General features: G+C 39.4%; 1 protein-coding gene across 2 annotated transcripts in view; it reads left to right on the top strand.

Annotated features, from left to right (window-relative positions):
* Cav1 (caveolin 1) overlaps positions 1–18,346 on the top strand; it is a 35,489-nt gene extending 17,143 nt beyond the window's left edge. For both annotated transcript variants that reach the window (XM_010621877.3, XM_010621878.3), the window contains exon 3: positions 17,922–18,346. In XM_010621877.3, the coding sequence (XP_010620179.1) occupies positions 17,922–18,263 (342 nt within the window). In that variant the 3' untranslated portion in view covers positions 18,264–18,346. The remainder of the gene's footprint in view (positions 1–17,921) is intronic.
* Positions 18,347–19,499: the final 1,153 nt, after the last annotated feature.

Below are 19,499 nucleotides of genomic sequence, written 5' to 3'. Positions count from 1 at the left end.
CTGGGAGAGAAGGGAATAGATAGGGACAAGAATACACCATGCAGTTCACACCCCCAGTGACCTACCTCCAACTAGGCCCCACACACTAGCAACAAGGCAGCTCCAGTACCCCATGGTCCAATAACTTTCTGAAACATGAGAATTCTGGAAGACATCTTAGACCTCAGTCGTAACACAGGACAAGACTCAGGACCATAATGTCCACCAAGAGGTAACTGGTAATCCATGAGGTCCTCAATGGGGAGAAGGCCTTAACTTTTTATTGGACTATAATATTTATCATTCAAATTCCTATTACACAAACCTTTTCTGGAACTCTAATATAGCAACTGCATGAGATAGACTTTGTACATAAAGGTCATATCACTTATGTAATCTGGCTCTGTTATTTCTCCCTTTCCTTTGCCTATTCTTTCTATTCTCCCTAGAAGGAAAGTTTTCTGGTTAAAATGTCAGAATGTTGTTCTTAGCCTCCCTGCCTACCTCCATTCCTGGCTCAGGAATACTAGAAATGGAGCTGACAGTATCACTGGTTTTTCCTGAAGGGCCAGTGGTCATAGGGAGACACAGCGGACCTAGAGACAGGCAGGTGTCACTCATCTCTCTGGGGCCTTGCAGAAAAGAGACTGCAGAGTGCTTTGATGGTGCCAGTCATTCCCAGGAGCACACGGCAAAACCATGTCTCGATCTGAATTTCAGTCTTCTCTTGGGTACAAACCTCCGACACTGCCTTGGGCTTTGGAAAATTCATGTATAATCTGTGAACAGCAATTTTTTCATCTATAAAATCAATATGCAGAAGGAGACAATCTCTAAGCCTCTTTCGTTTCTAAAATTCTGAGATTCCAGTTGACCAGTACTCATAAAGAGTGGAAGCCTGTAAAAGTGCATAAAACCCAGGCAGAGAAAATGGCAGGGGACTTCTTATCAATAGTATTTTGTTACCCTATTCCTAGTTACTACCAATTGGCATCTTCACTCTTAATATTCAGAGATGTGAGGTTTGGTGAAATACTGAGCTTGCAGATGGCCTGCTGAATGCAGATGTACCACGAATAAACATTTGGTAGTGAAGACATCAAGAGCTAGAGCTTGTTTCCTTCTCTGGGCTCAGTACTCTGTGGTTTCCCCTTTTATTGCCCTTGCCTCCAAATCGGCTGTCTTCCAAAATGAACTAGAAAATCAGTTCCAAGGTTGGTTCCAAACTTTTTTTCCTCCAACTGGCCAATTCATCTTGGTTCACACAGCAGAGAAGTGCGTAATTACTTGCCACTTCAGTAGATCTATAGTCTTGAAAAGGTCTAACTAAATAGGGAATGCTTAGACTTTCTGAGTGCCGACCGTTGTCAGATTCACCTAGATCATGTAGCTCCATTTCTGAAGTCATTTAAGCAGCCTATCTGTAAGCAACAGGATGAGTTGCAAGGCAGAAGCACCATGACTTTGAGTCATATTTTCCCACAACCTGCTGTAAAGTTTGTTTCTCCCTGACCCATAAAACGCTGTAGCATTTAGGGCCCTGTATGATTTTTTTTCCTCATTGAGTTTATTGGTACATTTTAGGTACACAGTACAGTCACATTCATCGTTGGGATCTTGTACCTTAACATGACAGGTCCTGGTTCTCATTTTTTCCCCTTGTCCCTGCCCTCCCTTCACCCCCTTCTTCCCTCCCCATTTACAAACACTTCATTTCCATTTTTAAATTTTCTCATATGTTTTCTTTTCCCTTATTAGCTTTCCCCTACCCTTCCCCCTTTCCCTACACCTTTAGCCCCTTTCTTCCTACTCTACATTGTCCATTACATCATTAGGATCTTATGTGCTATTATAGTTTATTCACACCAGAGAAACTGTTCAGTATTTACACATGTGTGACTTATTTATTTCACTTAGGAGTATATCTTCAATATGAATCCATTTTCCTATGAATGAATCTAATTTCTAATTCTTTATAGCTGAGCAATATTCCATTTCATAGAAAAACCACATCTTCTTTATCCAGTTTCCAACGGATGGGCAAATGGGCTATTTCCAAGTTTTAGCTATTACAAACTGTGCCACTATAGACATAGGTGTGCATATATCTCTGTGATATGATTCTTTTAATTCTTTTGGAAAGATACACAGCAGAGGATGGCTGGGTCAAATGGCCTCCAGCCCCAGCTCTTTGAGATATCTCCATATTGATTTCCACAGTCTGCACTCCCACCAACAATGGAGAAGGGTTCCTTTCTCCCCACAACCCCGCCAACATTTGTTGTTGTTTGATTTCTTGATGATTTTAATCCTATCATTTAGCAGTCCCACTGTGTAACTTTGAAGGTAAACAAGAAATTGTTTGAATCTCACTCCACCGGAACACTCCTAGAAAACTCATCAGCCCTCTAAGCAAAGCTATGTCAAAATCTATAGTTTTGAATCCAGATTTTATGAGAAGCAAAAACTGAGTTAATCTGTTTTTCCAGGAATTAGCCACTTTTTGTTCATTTTTTTTAACCAAAGTTATGCCTGGCTTAGAAAAATATGAATGCAATCAATGAATGATTTGAATAGCCATTGAACCAGATAGTAACACATTTGGAGCTCTCCTTCCTAAAGGAGATATTATCAAGATGGTGTACTTGTAAAACACAAGAGGGTGAGAGATAACAGTATTCACTCATCATCCATTTATTCAACGTATATAAATTTGATATCCATCACCTTCAGAAGCTTATAATCTAATATCAGAAATAAAATCCAGGCACACACAAAAATCATACATTAAATAAGGCTGAGATAGGCTAGATGAAAAAGGGACCAGGTGAGAAAAAAGGGTTGAAGAATCTTTGAAGAAAGAACCTTTAGGTTAAGACATTACAAATAACTGAGAGCTAGCCAGAGGGGGGATAGAAGGAATATTCCAATCAAAATCAGCAGCACATGGGAAGTTGTGAGACAGAAAAGGGCTTGTAGCATTATCCTGGGAGAAGTTATTCAAGAATCCAGTCAAAATTCTAGAAGTTAAATCAGGCATGGTGGCACACACCTATAATTCCAGCACTTAGGTAAATTGAGGCAAAAGGAAGCAAATTTAAGGCTAGCCTGAGCAATTTAGCAAGACTTAATCTCAAAGTGAAAAATAAAAGGAACCAGAGATGTTGCTAAATGGTGGTATACCCCTGGGTTTGATCCCTAGCACTGCCAAAAAAAAAAAAAAAAAATCTACAAGTTAGTGATTTGGGAGGCAGGTGAGAAAATGACTTCTTTCCTTACTTGTAAGGAATTGTAAGGAATGCATCTCAGAAGGGCCTCACCCTCCTTCGAATGGTAATAAGTCCTGAATGAGCTTCAGCAGTCAAAGGTTATCTCTACTTTATTTGCACTGTCTTCCTTGACCTTGACCTGGTTCTGTTTCATGTCACTGATTCTATCCTCAAAAATAAGTGCTTCACCAGTGTTGAATGAATGAATAAATGAACCCCCGAGGCCATAGTAATATAAACCAAAAGTTTCTGCAAGAAATAAGCAAAACTTTTAAATTCTAGATAAATTTAATGTTGTGTCTCATTACATCCTATTATGATTTTTCTGAGCAGTGGTTCTCAACCACGCAACTTTGCCTTTCCTACATAGTTGTCATAATCTGGCATTTAGTGAGTAGAGGCTAATGGTGTTAATAATTATCCTACAGTGCACAGGACAAGGCCTTTACCGCTACCTCAACAACAGCAGATTATCTAGCCCAAAAAGGCAGTTGTGCCCAGGTGGAGAAACCCTATCATAGAAGCTGGGGCTTACATTTTGACAGCCACAATACATAGAGCGTCCGACTGTTCTGTACAATGGGCTGAGACTGTCCATGCTTAGACCTTGCAAGAATCTTAGTGTGTAATCCTTTTCCCTAATTGCCAAGCAGTGTTCAGACCTGCAGAGATTTATTTCATTCATTTTCTATTTGTTTAATAAATAGACGCACAGTACTAGAAGGGCAAATATCCCAGCAGTGAGCTAAGACGAATGCTGTTATTAACCCTAGTTTGACTTAACTGAATGGTAGGAAGCAAACTCTGCCATCAGGAAGTGTATTGTAGGGACTGAAAAGAAGTTAATAACGTTTAAAAAGCTCTGATTCAAACAGACGTGCTCTCAGACCAGTGGGTAGCTTGCAAATGGTGAAGACGTTTCCATTTCTTGTGTCTTTGATAAAATAGAAAGAGCTTTTATTGCCTTTTAGTGTGGCAATGATTCACATCTGTCCCAGGATGCACCCAGAAGGTTAAAGAATAACAAACTCCCAAGTATACACACAGGATTTAGTAAGCAAGCCAGACCTCTGGATGGATGCTTTAATTGCATATTTGGATAAAATAAGGTTTCTATGCATTAAGTGAGACAGGACTTTTTGATTTGGGACAGAACTTTGAACACACCAAAGGGCTGTAGTTATTTCTCCTCAATAACAAACACAAGTGTCCCCAAAGGATCACTTCTATCTATCCAAGCTCACCAAATAACCATCCAGCCTTTGTGCTGCTATTGCTGTCTCTTACTTGGCTATTTTTACACTGTTCTCTGTTCTATGTCTCTTATTTAGTGACGCGCAACATCAACAAGTGCAACCAAATAGACACCAGAAGTCTGTGGAGAGAAAGGAACCAAGAGATATGCAAACTGCTTTGACCGAACCATTGCCAGCTAGTTGTTTTTTGTGATACTAAAAATGTGAAGTTGAGTGCGCGAAAGAGACCAGGTTCTCAAGGCAGGCTCCTGGCACGCTGGTTTTGAGTACACAAAGTGTGGTTTTAGGTTCCTACATGGGACCATCCTAAAAAAGAGTGGGCAGCCTGCAAGAGGAGGTATAAAAATTGTATGGAATCCTGTGTCTTGTAGTAAACTCCAGGTGGCTGACTGACCTGCTAGAGAACATCTGATTTTCTTGCTCATTTAATGTCAAAACACAAAATAAGTGTCACTCATGTATGTGGAAGGACCTCAAACGTGCTGAAAGTTCTCCTTCTCCAAATTATCTCCTCCATCTCCCAGTAGTGTTACTGAGGTGCCTAACATCTCCTCATCTCTCCTAGCCAGGACACCAGAAACAGCGCTCCTCATGCAGCTCTTGACACAACTGTAACTGTTCACTGTCCTAAGCATTGTGTGTTAATACTCTGACAGCCCTGCGAAGTAGGTACCACCAGCGCTGTACTTTACAAACAAGAAATACTACCTACCTTACAGGGCCTCACATCCAGGATGTGACATGAATCCATGGTAGAATATAGCGCTCTGTAATGTCAGTCATTGCTACTGCAAGGCCTTTGCAAAAGTCTTCTTGCCCTGGAATGCATCTGCCACAGTGATGCCTGCAGCCCACTGATGAACAACTGAAGATGATGCTCTCCTTTCTCTGAATAAGAAAGAAAGCACAGTCACCTAAATTCTTTCTACTTCTAGCATTCCTTATATGCATCACACATGCACACACACAAAGAAAAATGTGCAAGAAAGTGGAGACTAGAGGTATCAAAGGGCAGAGTTTTTTTCTTCTGTCCCTTTTGCCGTAGAACCAGGCCTGGCTGTTTCTCCTGCTTCTTCCTTGGGTCCTGCTCTCCTCATAATCCAGTGTGTACCAGCTACTTTCAGCAAGAGCTGTACAACTGTAGTTATGAAGATGTCTGGCACAAAACCAAACCAAGCAAAAAAATATTTTATATTTTAAAAAGTTGTTTTTCAGTGGGCGTGGTGGCGCACACCTGTAATCCCAGCATTCTTGAGGCTGAGGCAGGAGGATCGCTGTGAGTTCAAGACCAGCCTGGGCTACATAGTGAGTTCCAGGTCAGTTTCTCAACTACATAGTGAGACCCTGTCTCAAACCACCCCCCCAAAAAAAGTTTTTCAGCCAGGGATGTAGCTCAGCAGCATTGCACCTGCCTGGCAAGTGCAAGGGTCCTGAGTTCAATTTCTGGAACTAAATAAATAATGTTTTTCATGAAAGGTAAAGACTTACAACTTAAACTGCTGCTTTCTCAAGCTGCCAACTCTCTTAAATGACAATCTACCTCCATTTCCTGTTAGCAAAGTTGATAGTTCAGAGTAATGGTGATGGACCTATGGCATGCATGCAACAGCAGACTGTATCATGGAGAGCTCTAAAAGGTTCTCCATCACTGATGTAGAGCTCTGATGAATAAGAAAGTCATTCAGAATAAAAGGAAATCCACTGGGGATTTGGCTCAGTGGTTCTGCCGCCTGCCTCGCAACCATAAGGACCCGAGTTCAATCCCCAGTACCAAAAAAAAGCAAAGAATAAAAGGAAATCCAAAAAATAAATAAAAACACACTTGTGGTACCAAGCAAAGAATTCCTAAGAGATATTATTATGGTTAGTGAAATTCTATGCATCATTTCCTAGGACATTTATAATTATTTGTTTTTTTGTTTTTTTTTGTTTTTGTTTTTTGGTACCAGGGATCTAACTCGGGTCCTTGTGCTTGCGAGGCAGGCGGCAGAACCACTGAACTAAATTCCCGGCTATAATTACTTTAAAAGAGTATGTCTACTGAAGAGATACTTATTTGCCAATTAGTGTGAACATGATAATAATGGGCATTATGAAGGGTACCAGACCCTTCACAACAAACACAGACCCTGACCTATTCCCTTGCCTTCACCCAGTCGCTGATTGCTTGTGACCTTTCTTTACTGGGGAACTAGAGGGTTTTTTTGTTATTTTTTTTGGTACCATCCTTATATGAAAATAACCTACAACTTCGCAAGTTTATCAAAAGAAGTTTGTCAAGATGAACAAATTAGGACACTTGTTATAATACATTTATATGTAAAATATTCTGATGCTTCCGTGATGACAGGAAAACAAGAAGGAAGTCAGTCCAAGGGAGAGATTAGGGCCCACTGCAGAAGCCCAGAACAGTGAGGGCAGGTCTTTCTGCATTCCATGCCCCACACCCAAAATTCCTCTCTTGCTCATACAGGTAGAGGAATACTCACCTGTCCGCTATCTTCCTTTGGAGCCCTGTTTAGCAATGCGAGCTTCCTCCCTGCTAGCCCTTCCTGTGTGCTTCTAAAAGAGGAAGCTGCCGCTCCAAGGAAGCCAGCTCACTTTAAACCTTAGAACACAGGTTGTGTTCCTGACCCAGGTTTACATTCTTCCTAGGGTTGTCAGTGGGTCACCCTGGAATCCATATGATCACAGGTATTTAGAACACAAGCCAGGTGTCCGGCTTTTAGTACTGACTGCAAGAGCACTGGGTCCTCTTCAGCTGTGCTAGATTGGCTAAGTAAAGCTTGCCATGGAGAAAGAAAGCACATGGGGATCACAGCAAATTTCCTGTGTTTTGGTGACTGTTAGTTGTTCTATTTCTCAACTGCTTCTGCGCCCACACACTCACACACATTTATTCCACTGACTTCAAAGGCAGCTCAACATGTTGGAAATATGTGTGGGAACAAAGAAGGATGTAGAAAACTGCTCTAAACTCTTTCTGTATGACTGGGTTTGGTATGTTAGACTTTGAAAGCACGTACTTGAATTTTTTAATATGCATTTGTGTATACTGGGGATGTAAATAATGAAAATAAATCAGCTATCCCTTTCTGAGTCTTTTTCATAATAAATGATGAGCATTTATCTCAGTTCAGTAACACATACTTGTAGGTTTAAATTAGGAAAATCTTTTCCAAGAGTGGTTCCATGCACTTAATCCAGATACCACGCAGCACACAAGGAGCCCCCAAAAGAAGAAGCATACCAGGGCTGCAAGACATGGAGGGAAAAGAGTGCTATGGACAGAAAGAAGCTATCTTTAAATCCAAAGGACAGCCTATTGCATGATAAAGAGGAGAAATCCTGTTAAAAGTGTAGAGCTCAGGCTCCACTCTAGAGAATCTGAAATGAGTCTCAACTAGGGATTCTGTGTTTTAGTATGCACTCTTCCTTAGGGATTCTTTTGCCACATTACTCCTGCCAGAACTCCTAAGAAGAAAGTTGTATGCTAGTACATTCAAGAGCTTCGAGAGTCTAGATTTGATGATGGGTTTTCTAGAAAGAAGTTACTTCCTTTTTGGAGTATATTTGGTTATAAATCCAAGCCATTTGAGCTATGTGAATGGGCAGTACAACACAAACATTATTCGTGGCCTAAAACATTTCTAGTATTGTGTTTGACACAAACTGTACGAAGTTGAAAATGCTGTATTTCCATCTCATAAATTTATGGCCTTTGCCACAGGATCCAATTCCAGGGAATTGGGTAGATAGTCATTGCATTCTTTTTTCTATAGGTGTGAATGATGGCTTGCCTAATAGAAAAGGGCCATAAACTTAAAAATTACAATCAAAACAAAATGGATTTGTTTTGGAATTGTATTCAGGGTCTATAGCTATAAAAGAAATTATCTCCAAAATTTAGTGACATAGAAAAACAAACATTCACCATCTCACATTTTTTGTGTGTCAGGAAGCAGCGTGACTGAACAGTGAGCTGAGTGGCCGCTCAGGGCCGCTCACGGGCTACAATCGGCTGTCAGGACCAGAGTCTTCTCTAACCCCCGAGAGGGGAGGGCCCACCTCCCTGCTCACTCAAAGGCACTGACAGGATTCACTGCCTCTGAAGCTGCTGAATTGAGGACTTCAGTGTCTCAATGACTGTTGGCCGGAGGTCCCCTTGGTTTCTCTCTCCGTGAGCCTCTTCATAGGGCAGCTCACATTATGGCAGCTGGCTGCCAGAAGAGAAAGCAAGACAGTAAGCAGAACAGATGTCTTGTCACAGTCTTTTGTTACCTCACCTCAGAAGTGACACCACATCCCTTTTTTCATGTTGAATTATTTAGAAGAAAATTACTAATTTTAGCCCACACGCAAGGGGAATATATTACATACGGGCTTGAATACCAGGAGAAGGGATCATTGAAACTAATCTTAGAAATTGTTTATCACATGTATATGCAATTTTTCTAGATGAAAAGAAATCTATTAAATTGTTTCATTCATGGTTAATTTATTATCCTATTTATGCTTTGCTAAAGCTGTTGTTGATAAAAGTAAACATTTCCTGATACCAATTAGGCAGCATATTGCAGTAAGAGAGTCAAATAGTGATAGAAGAAAACACTGAAGTCAGAAATGGAACACACATTTCTAATGAAGATATCTGTGCTCTACGCCAACCAACAGGAAAGAGTTCTCCTCTAAGAACGATTCCTGCCCCAGGTAACTGAAAATATGAAGACTTGTGCTTTAAAAATAAGAATATATTTTGTCAGAAGGAACTGTAAAAAGATGGCATTCTTTCAGTAGCTTGATGATGGCAAAAGCAATCTCTTTTCAGTTCTCTTTCCCTTTTAATCATGGATGCCACTTTATAGCTACAAGCTGACCTCTTTTATCTAATGAACACATCCCATTCTACCAGGATAAAGGGGGAAAGATCTCCCTATATGTCTCTCTCTTTTCATAGGAAGGATAAAGCTTTTCTGGAAATCCTACCTAACCAATTTCTACTTAGATCTCATTGGCTAGAACTGAATCACATGTCTATCTCACCAAGAAGACCAACATGAAGATCTCACTCAGGTCTATGAGGATCAATGGAATGACTGGAAGATACAGAAACAAATCCAGATGTACTCAGCTACCTCATCTTTAACAAAGGAGCCAATTATCCTCACTGAAGGAATGACAGCCTCTTTAATAAATGGTGTTGGAAAAACTGGATTTCAACCTGCCAAAGACTAAAACCAGACCCTTATCTTTCACCATTCACTAAACTAAAATCCAAGTGAATTAAAGATCTAAATATTACAAAAGAGTCCCTAAATTTGCTGGAAGATAAATTAGGCAGAACTCTTGAAGACATTGTCATAGGAAAAGACTTTATGAATAAATCCTCAGTAGCATGGGAACTGGCATAAAGAATTAACAACTGGGATCTCATCTCATTAAAAAGCTTTTGCACTGCGAAAGAAACCATCAACAGAACTAAAAGACAACCTACAACATGGGAAAAATTTTTTACCAGCTGCTCCTCAGACAAAGGACTATTATCTAGAATATATAAAGAACTCAAAAAAACCAGCACCCCCAAATATAAAGACCCAATTCAAAAATGGGCATCTGAAATGAACAGACATTTCTCAGACAAAGAAGTAAAAGCAGCAACTAAATATATGAAAAAATGTTCCACATCACTGGTCATTGGAGAGATGCAGATGAAAACAACACTGAGATTCCACCTCACCCCAGGAAGAATGGCTGCTATCAACAAATAACAAATGTTGGCAGGGTTGTGGGGAGAAAGGAACCCTTCTCCATTGTTGGTGGGAGTGCAGACTGGTGCAACCACTACGGAAATCAATATGGAGATACCTCAAAGAACTAGGATTAGAGGTTCCATTTGACCCAGCTATCCCTCTTCTGGGTATCTTTCCAAAAGAATTAAAAGAATCATATCACACAGTTTGTAATAGCTAAAACTTGGAAACAGCCCATTTGCCCATCACTTGGAAACTTGATAAAGATATGGTTTGTCTATAAAATGGAATATTACTCAGCCATAAAGAATGAGAAATTAGATTCATTCATAGGAAAATGGATACATATTGAGGATATAAAGGCACACATTTGTAAATACCAAAGAGTTTCTCTGGTGTGCATAAATTGTATTGGTACATAAGATCCTAATGAGATAACTGACATTGTGAAATGGGAAGAAAAGGCCTAAAGGTGTAGGGAAGGTGGGATGGGTAGGGGAAGGGTAATAAAGGAAAAGAAAAAAATGTGAGAAAATGAAAAGATGGAAATAAAGTGTCTATAAATGGGGAAGGGAGGAGGGGATGGAGGGAGGGCAGGGACAAGGGGAAAAAATGAGAACCAAGACCTGTCATGTAGAGGTACAAGATCCCAACAATGATTGTAACTGTACTGTATCCTTAAAATGTACCAATAAACTCAATTTAAAAAAAAGAATCATATCACAGTGATATATGCACACCTATGTTTATAGCATCACAGTTTGTAACAGTTAAAACTTGGAAACAGCCCATTTGCCCATCAGTTGGAGACTGGATAAAAAAGATGTGGTTTTTCTATAAAATGGAATACTACTCAGCTATAAAGAATAAGAAATTAGATTCATTCATAGGAAAATGGATACATACTGAGGATATACTCTTAAGTGAAATAAATAAGCTGCACATGTGTAAATACCGAAGCTTCTCTGGTGTGAAAACTATAATTGTACATAAGCTCCTAATGGTGTAAGTGACAATGTAAAATAGGAAGAAAAGGGCTAAAGGTATAGGGGAAGTGGGAAGGGTAGGGGAAGGGAAATAAGAGAAAAGAAAAAAAATATGAGAAAATGAAAAAATGGAAATAAAGTGTTTGTAAATAGGGAAGGGAGGAGGGGGTGAAGGGAGGGCAGGGGTAAGGGGAAAAAATGAAAACCAAGACCTGTCATGTAAAGGTACAAGATCCCAATGATGAATGTAACTGTACTGTATACCTAAAATGTACCAATAAACTCAACGAGGAAAACAAAAAATGATCTTAGATCTAAAGCAGCCATAACTTAACCATGAGATCAAAAGTTCATTTCAGTTATCTAAATCAATTAAGATTCTGTTGGCACAGAAGTGGAATGGTGAATGTTGGGCAGTCTTCAATAAACAATGTATGTGGGTATTTTGTATGTTCTATGTGTTCAATATGTTTTAATAATGTTTAGTGTTCTAATACAACACAATTTCACATGTTCTAATGCTATCCCAATTTCCGCTAACAGTCTCAAGTTATTTTCCTATAAAAACAGAATGTGTAAGCCTCGTGTATGAAATCCCCAAAGTACTTAGTTTCCTTCTTGAAAATTCTTGACTCAAAATAAAATGTCCAGATTTTGAGACAAAACATGGCTTCATGCTTCTTTTAATCCTGTGTACATGTAAACTGTTTCTAAAATATTGTCTTTAGATACATTTAACAGGATGAAATCCTGTCAGATTTACAGCATTAGCTGAATATTACCAAAACACAACAAGACAAATAGCTTTTTTTGACATCTGCTGCTAGATCTTTGTTAACTTATGCTTCTGAAATTGAAGCATCATAAGCCAGTGCTGTGCAGAGGTATTTAGGGTCATTTATAAAAATCTAGTAATATAAACTGTTGACTTCTTACAAAGAATCTATTGAGCCATAGAAATATCACTGAAGCACATTCATGCCTTTGATCTTTGGGTCTGCATAACAATTCTTGCCAGAAGGGTGACTTGTTTCATAGATTACAGGACAGAAAATGAATTCTTCAGAGAAATAGCTCGGCTCCATCGGAGGCATCCTATCCAAAGAAACTATATTGTTCCCAAACCTCACAGGTTGATTTTTTAATGCAAGTTTCTAATTCCTGTGCTGCTCCAAATCTAAGTGAGCAGATAAAGTGCTGGGGTGGGCAAGCTCAGCCTTTGTAGAAGAGGAAGTGGAATGAATTCCTTAGAAACTTAAGATCAAGAGGGGTGGTTTTGCTGAGAGATGAATCAAGCTTATGCTGCACGTGAACAGTGAGCACACTGGGGACTGTCAGAAAGAGATGCTCTCGTTCACTCAGTGAATGGACCCGTGGGCACTTTGTATGTGAATTCAGATGCAAGTACAGCTGCCGTTCGCATTGACCACAGACACAGCTGCCAGATTGTTCAAGGACATGTGTTGATCTCAGGCAACAGTGGAAGAGTACTGGAGAGTTCCTGAACTGAGTTCCAACCCTGGGTCTATCATTAAATGGGAAGGCATCCTCAATTCAGTCATCTGACAGCTGTGATCTTCAACTTCTCTATCTCAAATGAGATTCTTTTAAATACCTGTGAAATTCCTGAAGCATCTGGTCTTTGGCTGAGGAGGGATTTTGAACTCCCTTTGATGGAGTGACCAGGTAGCAGAACTTAGCTGGGTGAAGTGCATTTTGAACACAAGCCAATATGGAAAATGAACATTTCATTCCAATTTTCTTCATCCTAAATGGTGTACAAAAATGTCCATGTTTTCATTGCGAAAAGAACATTTTTCCTAAGCACATACAGAGACATCTCTCAAATTAGTGCCTTAGAAGGCAATGCGAGAATTACGGGAACCTAGCAACTCGAAAGGAGTAGGTAGAGAAGATGTAAGTTCCTAGGTGAGTAGTGTGGTACATGGGCCTCGGAATCGTAAGCTTATAGTTCTAATTTCATCTTTTCCACTCATTTACTTCTGACCTTGAGAATGTCTGGCCGCCTTTAATCATTCCGTGCCTCAGTTTCCATATCTGTCACTTAGAATAAGATAATCCTGGATGAGTGCCCAAGATTGTGAGAACATACTGATTAGAGCCATAAAAATAAAATCTGTACTAAAAATGCAAAACATTCTAGTTGCTAGATGTCCTGACTTAAGGTGGAAACATTAACAAGAGTCATTCCTTTAAAAATAAAAATGTGAATGCTTTAGGAAGCCCATCTAGCAGCAAGAAAATTAAACCAATAATGCTATTATAAGGGCTCCTAGTTCCAGGGATACAGAAGCAAAACTTGCAAACAAGTTCTAGCTTTGCCAAGGAAGCACTGGGTAACCTTGAGCAATTTCTTAACCTCCTGTAGTATCCTCCTTTGAGAAGATGATTACAAACGCAGATTGGTTCTTTTGAGACAGTGGAAAACGTTGAATTCTCAGCCACTGTGTACTTTGCCACTAGTAATTTTTTGTATTGCAATTGTCTGTTAAGAAAACTAGTCAGCCAGAGCAAGGAATTTGTTAAAGCTGCTACTTATTGAGTATTACTACACTGCACTGCTCTATACACATATTAAGCACTTTACAGAGTCTCTTGCACTCCTCACAAAGCCCTAACCTATCACTGCTGCACAAGTGGGGGTTAGAGTAAAACTAGGCTTCATGGCTGCTTCCATTGTAACCACCTTGCTTGTTTTTCTCAGCTGCACCTAAATGAGTCTTTGAGTATTATTTTAAGGCACCTTAAAATGTCAAGACTAAAGTAAAACCTGACAGTATGTTTATATAACAGGTTTTGGTTGTATTACCCTATACCCCTGCAGACCTGCTTCAGATTCACTTGGGTATTTGAGGATAAATCACACCCACTTGCAGTTTCTGGAAAGCACTAAAAATACAGCCACCGAGAAGTTACTAAACAGCTTAAAAGACAGCATAAGGACTTCCAGTAAGTTCATGGAAAAAGCATTTAAATTTACATTTAGAAGAATATTTATTATCAGGAAATCTTACATGCACTCATATGTTCACAGATAAACTTCACCAAGTGTATATGTATGCGGTGTGATCAAAATACATGGTGAGAGTTTAAATTTCAAAATATATTACAGTAAAAGACATACTGCCATCAGTCCCACTCAGAATACACTCCTTCACTTTGTAAGCACTTAGCCTAGTGTTCTTGAGACTTTCTGAAGTCCTCTCTCCCAAGTATCTTTACGTGGTGTGATCAAAAACGTGGTAAATGCTGTGCCATCCAACAGAGACAGGCTTGTAGAAACATTACAGCGTGTCCTCAACCACCTTAGTCACCAGAACTGGCGTTGTACAGCTTCTGGCTCTTAATCAAAGTTAATGTTTTGGATTGATTCCAGATATCAAGATATCCATGATAGCATAACTAAAGACATAAAAGAGGACTTCTAGAACTGCTTCCACAATGGCGAGAGCCATGAGATAAGTATTTTCAAAGTTAGGGAGAGTATTCTGGGGGGAATTAATGTTAATGTGTCTTTTATCATAATAATTTTTTAAAATTTAAACATCACTATAGTTTTCGATCACACCACATGCTTAGACAATATGGGCCAGATGAATATGTGATATAACACTGTCCTCAGAAGCCATATTATGAGAATTGCTAGTTATAAGAAGGATTAAATTCATCAAATGCTTTTTTATTATTATGTATTTAGTTATTACAAAATACTATCTCCTCTTAGAGAAACTTTGAAAGATTTTTGTGTAAAGCAGTGTGGTATTTAACAACCAGATATAATCTTCAAAAAAATACCTATTTACCTGGGCATTCGTTAACTTTTCCAAATCTCAGTTTTTTTCCATAAATTGGGGATAATATAGAGTTGCCATAAGTTAAATGAAAACACTTAATCAGAATAACCATTCGACAAATGTTAGAAACTACACCTCTTCTCTTGGAAAAGAATTTCAGTGCAAATCTGCGGAGAGTTGGCTCTGTAAAGAGGAAGGAACTTCCTCTGACTAGTAAACTGCTTCTTGTCCTTCTTTGGTAAAAGATTTTCTTTTCTAATAAACGTGACAGATACTTTCCCTATGTCTTGTTTACTCCCATTTTTTATTAGTGCATACAAATTAACGGGTTTCACTCGGGCAGATTTGTACATGCACACAACAGAGGTTAGTCAATTCTCTTCCATCACCCCTCTTGCCCACCTCCCCTCCAGTTTTACATGTTTTGGGGGGTGGGGATATTAATGTGAATAATGTATTTTAATCACACTTAAAGCATGTGTATCAATCTTGGGTGTTTTTGGACCACCATTGCTAATCCTTTGATGATAGCTTAAGAATGTTCTTCTATTGTAATAATGTTTACTTCATTAAATTTCTTAAGAAGATCATCTTTAAAAAGTAAAAATTGCATGTGACTAAAGGAAAAATTGGAAACAGAGTCTTTGTAAATAGGAAGGGGTGAAGAGGGTGAAGGGAGGGCAGGGGTATGGGGAAAAAATAAAAACCAACAGACATATCATGTAAAGGTACAAGATCCCAGTGATAAATGTAACTGTCCTGTTTGCTTTAAAAGTTCCATTAAACTTAATGGAGGGAAAAAAAGTAAAAATTGGGATTATATCAGTTAAATGAAGGAAAATCATAGGCCTTAATTTTTACACAGTGTCAGAATGCGGTATCAGAATATAACTTCATAATGAGCAGTTACATAGAAGCTTCATTAGTGACCTGATTTTTCACATATTTACCACAACCTTAAAAAAAACAAGTAAATGTGTACCTCTGATCCAAATGGGCAAAAATAACCTAACATGGCAATAAATTTATTAATTTTACATACAGAATGCCAACCATACCATTTTTTATATTATACTGTTAGGACCTTGGGCAATAGGTCAAGAGACAGAATGTTCTAAAAAATAAATTTTAAAAATTGGTGAGAATCGTGTTCTTTTTCCAGAAGACATTTTATTGTGCTGAATCAAAGGTGGCTTTCTGGCATTGAGTGGCTCCATGGAGTTTTCCAAGTCCTCCTTCCCTGATCCTGTGCTTGGCTGGATTGCGGCTGACAGTCATCAACTTGTTTGGATTTCATACTGTATTATATACCTTCATGTAGTTACCGCCACCAAGCAGTTGAGCTGATTATGTCCCGCCTTTCTGTTGATAATTTTGTTTAAACCTATGTTCCTGTTTAGTTTATGTAAATCCTGGAAACGAATTGTGTTGGTGAACAGGAACGTAGAAGAGAATGCTATTAGAAACTGGGCCACGTTTACATCCTGACCTTTGCATGTGTTTGACAAATCACCTTTGCCTCTTTTCTTTTGTGAAGTGACAAGAAGCCACATACCCAAATAGATGTGAAACCCCAGGTCACTTGGAGACAAGGCAGACAGGAGTGTGGTGACTACTATGTACCTGCAAGCTAACTTGATTGCTTCCTTAACTGCCACCACAAGGGACTTCTACAGGATTCACTAGATGCAGAACACTTGTATTTATTTATAGCTGGCATTATCCAAAATGTTACTTTTAATTCGTTTCATTCAAGTCAAGCTACCTCTGGTTAACTTTTTATTAAATCGCCTTCTCTTTTAACTTTCTCCTTGCTTTTCATGTCACTTCTGTTTTCCGTAGCGTAGCAGACGTATCAGAAGCTCAAACCCTAAAGGCCATCCTAAACTTCTCTTTCTCTCTGTCTTTCAAGTAACCATATCCTGTGAATTCTTCCCTTAATGTCCCTGAAATCTCTTTTCTTATTTGTTCCTTTTCCTCCTTTCTTCCCTCCCTCCTTCATTTGTTCCTTCCTTCCTGTTTTTCTTTCCTCCTTCACTTCCTCCTTCTCCTCTTCATCCTCCCTTTTCTTCTTTTTCTGTTTCTACTTTTCAAGTCTTGGCCCTGCCGTCTGCACCTTGGCAGCAGCCTCCCTAAGTCTCCTCACCTTTTCCCCCATCCTACTGTTATTAGATTCATCTTGAGCAACTACTGCATCAACTATAACTGCATACTCTGCTGCCACTGTGCAGAAAATAACATCTACTCTGGACTCAACCTGCCTTTCCAGACTTGGCCACAGCAGCCTACTCTGCCTGTGACAGTATCTTCACCTTTGTCTTTTTCCTGGGGCTTCATGTACAACATTTCCTAAGCTCTTCTTCCTTCCGTTCCTAAGACTCTTCTCGATACCTCACAGCTTATAATGATCTAATTTCTTGAAGTAGTTCTGCTAATTGTAATCAATTCTGAACTAACTACTCCTTAACATAGTGTGCGGGTAGTTGTCTTCAAAAGAAACTCAATTATGTCATGGTTTTTACATTTCACTTGGTACCTGGTATCCTTATCCACATTGCTGGGTTTTACTTTAAAGCCAGAAATTTAATCATCTCAATTTTGTTATTCCTAGAGCAGTAATTCTCAGCCTTTGGCGTGGTAAACACTGGAAAAGTAGGTTAAAATTCTTTGGGGCCCCACCACAGAGATACCAGATCAAAGGTAGCCTACATATCTGTTACAAATGAGTCCCGGGGGATGCTACTGCTGCTGCCTTTCAGCTTCTTCCGCAGCACTGGTGTATGAGTCCAATCTATGTGTATGAATGCAGAATTTGTGACTTCTCTCTTCTACTATTTCCACTCATTCTGTAACTTCTTTCTTTTAGATTGACTTTGAAGATGTGATTGCAGAACCAGAAGGGACACACAGTTTTGACGGCATCTGGAAAGCCAGCTTTACCACCTTCACTGTGACGAAATACTGGTTTTACCGCTTGCTCTCCACCCTCTTTGGCATCCCAATGGCACTCATCTGGGGCATTTACTTTGCCATTCTCTCTTTCCTGCACATCTGGGCAGTTGTACCGTGCATTAAGAGCTTCCTAATTGAGATTCAGTGCATCAGCCGTGTCTATTCCATCTACGTCCACACCTTCTGTGACCCACTCTTTGAAGCCATTGGCAAAATATTCAGCAATATCCGCATCAACATGCAGAAAGAGATATAAATGACATTTCCAGGATAGGAGTATTCCTTTTAATTTTCTTGGTGCCAATTCCGAGTTTCAAGTTGCTAGTACAGCAACAGTTCATGAATGATTTATCTTGGTTCAGAACAAAGAAATCACTTTCTCAGTTTGCGTAACTATTATTTGTCTCTTCTGAGCTATTTCATCTATTTTTGGTGGTATGAATTTTTTAAACCCATTCCAATTTTTTCTTATCTTTTGATTTGTATGGAGATCATTGTTTTACTGGCTGAGATATAAACATATTGTTGAAAGATAATATGGGAGAAATATGAAAAACTGAGGAGAAAAAAGAGAACCAATAACTTCAGTTGCCTACTCTAAAATGTTGATCATTTTATAGAAAGTGAAGATTCCAGGCTATGGTCATGGCTGGATAAGTATGTGGGAAGATTTTAAGCAAACATATTCCCCATCATCTGAGGAGTTAGTGAATTGCTGCCATTTTCCTTAATAATCCTTATGAAGTTAGAAAGAATAATCTTCTGCATTCAAATGACCCCACTAACGCCTTACTCTTCTTAAAATTTTAACAAAAACTATGACATTTTCTGTGCCTGGATATGTTATATAGACAATGAGACCTAAGTGCCTTCCTATTTTCCAGACTTGCCTTTTCAAACAGGGTCTAACTCATCAACGTTCATTAAGTCAATAGCTTCCTTGAAGATCACAATTAGGAAATCAGCTACCTAGCTCCCTGTACTTGTTTCTGACTCTGGGAAACAGAATCTGGTGAAGCTCATATCTGTGCTTGATTGTGTAATATCTTTATCCACACTGATTATGGTCCACATCAGCCCAATGAAATAAATTAAAGTGGACGAATGGGGCTGAGCCCTCTCTGGGCTGGCAGGAGTGGAAGCCAACTTTTTCTGCCTCTCATCAGCGGAATGAGGGCAACATGTCTATTCAGCTTCATTTATTTTCAAAAATAATCACACGCTTTCCTGAATCCAAACCAATCTATCACAGGGGTGGTTTAGTGGCTCAATATCGTGTTCCCATTTCCGTTCATCAGTGGGCCTCCAGGGAAGGGCTGTCAAAATGGAGGCCGCTGTGTGAGGCTGTCAGAGTTGTTGCAATCACGACCCCTTCTAAGTGGAGCACTTGGGAGCATCTGCTATGCTGTGACACTCGGCCTTCCCACTGCCAGGAGCCTTGAACCTAATCCAAGCATCATTTGCTCAGAGAGATGGGGGAGGAGGCAGTAAT

This window comes from Fukomys damarensis, unplaced genomic scaffold, assembly GCF_012274545.1.
Source record: "Fukomys damarensis isolate Sample0158 unplaced genomic scaffold, DMR_v1.0_HiC HiC_scaffold_4, whole genome shotgun sequence".
In the NCBI taxonomy this organism is placed as follows: Eukaryota; Metazoa; Chordata; class Mammalia; order Rodentia; family Bathyergidae; genus Fukomys; species Fukomys damarensis.
The sequence above is the reverse complement of the archived record's forward strand: the minus strand, read 5'-3'. Positions and strand labels throughout refer to the sequence as shown.